Source organism: Mizuhopecten yessoensis, unplaced genomic scaffold (genome assembly GCF_002113885.1).
Source record: "Mizuhopecten yessoensis strain PY_sf001 unplaced genomic scaffold, ASM211388v2 scaffold1313, whole genome shotgun sequence".
NCBI lineage: Eukaryota > Metazoa > Mollusca > Bivalvia > Pectinida > Pectinidae > Mizuhopecten > Mizuhopecten yessoensis.
In genome coordinates, this window is record NW_018403984.1 from 59,652 (window position 1) to 67,228 (window position 7,577).

The 7,577-nt window shown below is 33.7% G+C and overlaps 1 protein-coding gene across 7 annotated transcripts in view; it reads right to left on the bottom strand.

Annotated features, from left to right (window-relative positions):
* The window catches only part of LOC110459248 (putative sodium-coupled neutral amino acid transporter 11), a 113,316-nt gene that overhangs the window by 12,285 nt on the left and 93,454 nt on the right, over nucleotides 1-7,577 (bottom strand). For all 7 annotated transcript variants that reach the window (XM_021511451.1, XM_021511434.1, XM_021511442.1 and 4 more), the window contains one exon: nucleotides 1,469-1,527. In XM_021511451.1, the coding sequence (XP_021367126.1) occupies nucleotides 1,469-1,527 (59 nt within the window). The remainder of the gene's footprint in view (nucleotides 1-1,468; nucleotides 1,528-7,577) is intronic.

Sequence of the window (7,577 nt, forward strand, 5' to 3'; positions counted from 1 at the left end):
TCTATACGGGGCTACATTTGTCTATACAAACCTATATGTATAGCCTATATATCGTGTTATTCTATACAGGGCTACACTTGTCTATACAAACCTATATGAATAGCCTATATATGGTGTTATTCTATACAGGGCTACACTTGTCTATACAAACCTATATGTATAGCCTACATATCGTGTTGATCTATACGGGGCTACACTTGTCTATACAAACCTATTTGTATAGCCTATATATGGTGTTAATCTATAAAGGGCTACACTTGTCTATACAAACCTATATATATAGCCTATATATGGTGTTGATCTATACAGGGCTACACTTGTCTATACAAACCTATATGTATAGCCTATATATGGTGTCAATCTATACGGGGGTACACTTGTCTATACAAACCTATATGTATAGCCTATACATGGTGTTGATCTATACAGGGCTACACTTGTCTATACAAACCTATATATATAGCCTATATATGGTGTTGATCTATACAGGGCTACACTTGTCTATACAAACCTATATGTATAGCCTATATATCGTGTTATTCTATACGGGGCTACATTTGTCTATACAAACCTATATGTATAGCCTATATATGGTGTCAATCTATACGGGGCTACACTTGTCTATACAAACCTTTATGTATAGCCTATATATCGTGTTGATCTATATGGGGCTACACTTGTCTATACAAAACTATATGTATAGCCTATATATGGTGTTAATCTATACCGGGCTACACTTGTCTATACAAACCTATATATCTAGCCTATATATCGTGTTGATCTATACGGGGGTACACTTGGCTATACAAACCTATATGTATAGCCTATATATGGTGTTAATCTATACCGGGCTACACTTGTCTATACAAACCTATATATCTAGCCTATATATCGTGTTGATCTATACGGGGGTACACTTGGCTATACAAACCTATATGTATAGCCTATATATCGTGTTGATCTATACGGGGCTACACTTGTCTATACAAACCTTTATGTATAGCCTATATATCGTGTCAATCTATATGGGGCTACACTTGTCTATACAAACCTATATATATAGCCTATATATCGTGTTGATCTATATGGGGCTACACTTGTCTATACAAGCATATATATATAGCCTATATATCGTGTTATTCTATACGGGGATACAGTTGTCTATACAAACCATATGTATAGCCTATATATGGGGTTAATCTATACGGGGCTACACTTGTCTATACAAGCATATATATATAGCCTATATATCGTGTTATTCTATACGGGGATACACTTGTCTATACAAACCATAGGTATAGCCTATATATGGTGTTAATCTATACAGGGCTACACTTGTCTATACAAACCTATATGTATAGCCTATATATCGTGTTATTCTATACGGGGATACACTTGTCTATACAAACCATATGTATAGCCTATATATGGTGTTGATCTATAAAGGGCTACACTTGTCGATACAAACCTGATAACTTTTGGTGTTTGATAGTTTTCCCGCCTCGATTAGAATTAACACTGAATAATCTGAAATAAAGAAACACACAGGGTTACTAAAGCAGCACGTCCGGTTATAGTTATTGTAGATGACGTACATGTTTGTTCCTATGACCATTGATAACCTTAGATACGAGTAAAATATCAATTGCAAGTTTATCTTTTATGCGACCAACTAATTTTATATGTATATAAAGATCATTTATGTACAGTGAACATCAATATTAATACATGTTTATAATATATTACATACACGTTAATGTATCTATATATAAAAGCCAGAGCGTTTCGCGAAATGAAGTAAACACGACATATAAAATAGTTGACGGTAATCATAACAATGATATAATTAAGCATTGAACTATTTGTGTATGGTATTTATGATCTGTTTGAATGACACAGCTTTGCAAGCAAACAACATAATACGCGCTAGCGCATTATGATTTGTTTGCTTGCAAAGCTGTGTCATTCAAATAGATCATAAATACCAAACAAAAACAGTTCAATACTTATATTTACGTTTTCTCTGCCTCTTATGTTCTTTTTTAACTTATGATTTATATTTAAAATTAAAAATGCCCGCCTTATCGACAGTCCACACAATTTCGTTCAATAGTTTGAACAGCGTATTGTCGCGTGCTGATTGGCAAACAAAGTAGTGCTTTGAAATTTTAACAAACACTTCAATTTTATTCCACAATTCAGTATCAATACAATTGCGTATGATATGTCTATAGGGTGATTTAAGTTTATCAATAGAACTCTGAGCTGAAAGTTAGATTTGAAATTGTTTCGATTTTTCCCCGGAACAAATTTCGCGCATGGACAAATACAGTGAACACCGTAAATCCGACCTTGCCCTCCACGAAGGAGTTATTTTTGGAAGTTAATTCGAACTTTTCTCTTTGCTCATTTTGTGAAGAATCCAGACGTAAATTTATTTGTTGATTGTATGGGAACCTGACAACAGTCGGGAGATTCTATAACATCCTCGTTATTTGACATGTCGTCAGAAACTGAGGAACCGTGGATGAGAGACGCGTGAAACTGATAGCGTTTGAAGTGAGTGATCTTGCGACGGAGCACAGGTTCGTTACAAATGTCTGAAATGTTTATGTGTGCTGTGACTCATATCAGTAAGTCTGTAACATATGTGTCAGTAGGTCTAGGGAATATACGTGTATTTCAGACATTTGTAACGAACCCCTGCTGATCAGTGCAGCGTAACAGACGATATTGTAGTTCCGGCCAGTGTTGTATTAATACGCTAAGAATTGTGTCTCGTGATGCATGGTAATTAAAGTCCCATCAACGACACAGCTTTCAAAGAGGCTTTATAGCGACAATGCCATGCAAATGTAAATATATAAGTATAACCCAATTGCACATTGTAACAGTTGCCGTCTATGCAATTGTCGATTAAATGACTTCCAACTCATGTGTTATGATAATAACGTATAAACTAAAAGCAGGTCCTTTATGTGAGCAATACATAAATAGTAAAGTTTAAGTTTGCTTCGAACACAAACAGGAATTGCAACTTATATTAATTATTTCGCGTTCTTTCCAAAACGTCTGTTTCTGTGATTTACACTCTTTGCTTGACAAAGGAAACAGACGTTTTCGAAAGCTCGCGAAAGAAGTTTTCAATTCCTGTTTGTGTTCAAAACAAACTTAGACATTATTATTCAAACCACACTGATGCATCTTATTCCGAATAATACATAGATACGTACTGCAAAAAGGATTTACATAAACCAGAAATATCTTTTGTACAAAACGGCATTCAGAAAACGTGGTGTTAAAATGAATCAACACATTGAACATTTAACAGAACACAAAAAACTTCACGAGTCGTTCACATCTCTTAACAAAAAACTTCACGAGCCGTTCACATCTCTTAACAAAAAACTTCACGAGTCGTTCACATCTCTTAACAAAAAACTTCACGAGTCGTTCACATCTCCTAACAAAAAAACTTCACGAGCCGTTCACATCTCCTAACAAAAAACTTCAAGAGCCGTTCACATCTCTTAACAAACAACTTAACGAGCCGTTCACATCTCCTAACAAAAAACTTCACGAGCCATTCACATCTCTTATCAAAAAACTTCAACAGCCGTTCACATCTCTTAACAAAAAGCTTCACGAGCCGTTCACATCTCTTAACTAAAAACTTCACGAGCCGTTCACATCCCTTATCAAAAAACTTCACGAGCCGTTCACCTCTCTTAACAAAAAACTTCACGAGACGTTCACATCTCTAAAAAAAAATCTCCACGAGCCGTTCACATCTCTTAACTAAAAACTTCACGAGCCGTTCACATCCCTTATCAAAAAACTTCACGAGCCGTTCACAACTCTTAACAAAAAACTTCACGAGCCGTTCACATCTCTTAACAAAAAACTTCACGAGCTGTTCACATCTCTTAACAAAATACTTCACGAGCCGTTCACATCTCTTAACAAAAAACTTCACGAGTCGTTCACATCTCTTAACAAAAAACTTCACGAGCCGTTCACATCTCTTAACAAAATGAAACTGAAGACTTGGTTTGACAATCATTGTAAGTTTTTATACAAAAGATATATGAAAGCGCTTGCTGACTTTAATTTTGCGCGTATTCCTGAAAAAGGAGTGTTTTGGTGAACAATAAACGTATGTTTAAAATGTACGAGCGCAAGATGAAAAGAAGATTTAAGACGCATGAAGGTTATAGAATGAATTACTTGCGTAGAGCAAACCCGAAACAGTTTTATCGTTTATTCAAAAAACGCAATGCAAATGCTGTTACAAATTTGTCTCTAAAAGAATTTTATGTTTATGATCAATTCAAAAAGATTTTTGAATTAGACAATGAAATCACAGAGACTGAAATTTTATATGTCGTAAAAAATCCAAGCCGAATAAGTCGTCAGGCTTAGACAGCCTACTTAATGAATATTTTGTGAATTTTAAAGATATTTTTGTGCCATTGTAAAAACGATTATTTAATTTGATTTTCACCGGAGGTATATTTCCAGAGTGTTGGTCACGTGGTGTTATCATTCCACTACATAAAAAAGGTAATGTCAATGATACCAATAACTATAGAGGCATAACTTTAGTAAGTTGTCTGTCGAAACTGTTTACTTCTATTCTTAATCACAGATTGTTACAGTGGTCAGATAGTAATAATCTTATATCAGATGCTCAGTTTGGTTTTCGCCCTAATTTTGGGACAACTGACGCTCTTTTTACACTTCATGGCGTAATTAACAGATTTTTGTTACAAAAGAAAAAACTCTATTGTTGTTTCATAGACTATGAAAAAGCGTTTGACAATATTAATCGTAAGAAATTGTTTTATAAGTTAGCAAGGAATATGGTCACTGGAAAAATGTACAGTATCCATCTATGAAATTGTTAGATCTTGTGTAAAATATGAGTCGGAGTTATCTACCTTTTTCAATGTCACAAATGGGCTTATGCAAGGGGAATGGTAATCTCCCCTTCTTTTTTCTCTTTATATTAATGATTTGGAAAATGAGTTGATCATGAAAACCACTGAATGTGTGGAATTAAGAGATAAAATATCGCTGTTTTTGATTATGTATGCGGACGATACTGACCGTTTTCTGAGTCCATAGAAGAACTTCAGACTATGCTTGATACCTTGTATGACTATAGTACCACATGGAATATAAAGGTCAATGTGGCCAAAACGAAAATCGTTGTCTTTCGTAATGGCGGTAATCTTTCAAATACTAACAGATGGTATTACAATGGAAAAAACATTGAAATTGTTGAGTCCTTCAATTATCTGGGTGTAACATTGTTTTATAATGGAAAGTTTACCCAAACTCAGAATACTATTAGTCAGCAAGGTCGAAAATGTGTATACCGCATAACGAATATTTGTAATAACAATATTTTTAACATTGAAACTAAAATATACGTATTTGATATTTATGTTTCAAGTGTATTAAACTACGGCTGTGAAGTATGGGAATTCCATGCTGCCCCTGACGTAGAGAAAGTGCACATAGATTTTTGTAAGCGCTTACTTAATGTTAGAAGGTGTACTCCAAACAATATGTTGTACTCTGAACTTGGTAGATTACCACTTTGTATAATACGGAAAAGAGAATAATTAAGTATTGGTTGAAATTACTTGAAACAGATAACTGTATTTTGAAAGCCTTGTATAATGATATGTTGTCTGAAGTAAATACAAAGGCCAACTGGCTTAGTAATGTGAAATCAATGTTAATGTCTCTAGGTTTTGGATATGTTTGGTATGATCAGAAAGTTGTATGTAAGAATCAATTTATATTGGACGTTAAACTACGTCTACGTGATGTTTTTATACAAAATATGAACANATGAGAATAATTAAGTATTGGTTGAAATTACTTGAAACAGATAATTATATTTTGAAAGTCTTGTATAATGATATGTTGTCTGAGGTAAATACAAAGGCCAATTGGCTTAGTAATATTAAATCAATGTTAGTGTCTCTAGGTTTTGGATATGTTTGGTATGATCAGAAAGTTGTATGTAAGAATCAATTTATATTGGACGTTAAACTACGTCTACGTGATGTTTTTATACAAAATATGAACATTTTTTTTGAAAACTCTACGAAATGTTTTTTTATATAGATGTCTGCCCGAGGTTAATTGTTTTAAGTATTATCTTCGTAAATCTTTTCCTGAATCTTGTATTTTAACCATTGCGAAATTTAGATTATCTTCACACGACCTTTGTATAGAAAGGGGCAGATATGAGAGAATACCTCGTAATGAAAGACTATGTTTAAAGTGTAATTTAGGCGATATAGAGTACGAATTGCATTTTATTCTTGTTTGTCCATTTTACAACGAAGTAAGAACAAAATACATTGACAGATATTACAGAATTAGACCGTCTATGTTTAAACTAATTAGCTAACTTTCTGTTAGAAATAAGAAGAAATTGAATAATCTTTCCAAATTTTTAATTCCTGCTTCACAACTGAGATCAAATGAATAATTACATATATTGTTCATCTTCCATACTATGTCTGTAATGCTGTGTATCACTCACTCCATTTTGTAAAATGTAATGCAATGTTTATGCTGATTAGCCGAAAGGCTAAAGGCCAATAAACTAAACTAAACTAAACTAAACAGTATACTTGTCCAGATTGTCTTTTGTCACTTTTTTAATCAGCTTAATTATCGTCCTTGCTAATACCAATTTGTACCATAGTTAGGTGCTTGACCTTGCAGTAATTCCTTTGAAGTTTTCGTGGTGTATCTGTAGCAACGCCCTCGTAGGTGTTTTAAAATATCTATGGTGTTTTTGATGCAAACCAATCGAAACATATAGGATATCTAACGCTTATAATAGACAGCCATGTTACGCTATATTACTTTGTCAGATAGTAATCAATGTAAACAGTTCTAGATATTTTATATTTAGATTTCTATCCTATGAAAAACTGATATGCTATCAAGTATGCATCAACCAGCATCATTTACACACATGAAGTTAAACGAACAAAATACGAAAATAAGACCTTTATAGCCGGCCACGTATTTGAACATAGGAAAACAACGGGACAAACAACGACACTACACATACTTCATTAGCCGACAACTAATTTTAACAGGGGAAAGCAGACGAACAAACCCAGAAAACGTTACTTTAATACTGTAACATACATTTTTGAATTCAACAGAATAATGTACGTCCTGTACATGTAATTAATTTCATATAGAATCACTTAAATTGTGAAATTTTAAATTATCATTTTGTCAATGTTGGGTTATTGTGAAAGATATTGTAAGATCTCTTCGTATAGTTGTTCCCAAGGAACATGTTAAAATGTTGAAAGGTATTATATTTTCACATCAACGAAGAGAACAAATAAAAACATAAATTCACAAACCGTCCACATTATCTAAATTGACGGACAAAACACAAAAATCACGACCTCACGAACCGTTCTATATTCTAAGAGAAACGCAACTGAAATGATCACAAAAACAGAACCTCACTAGCACCCTAGTATGTCCATAGGGAAAAGTAGAACCCGACACAATAACACACCCTG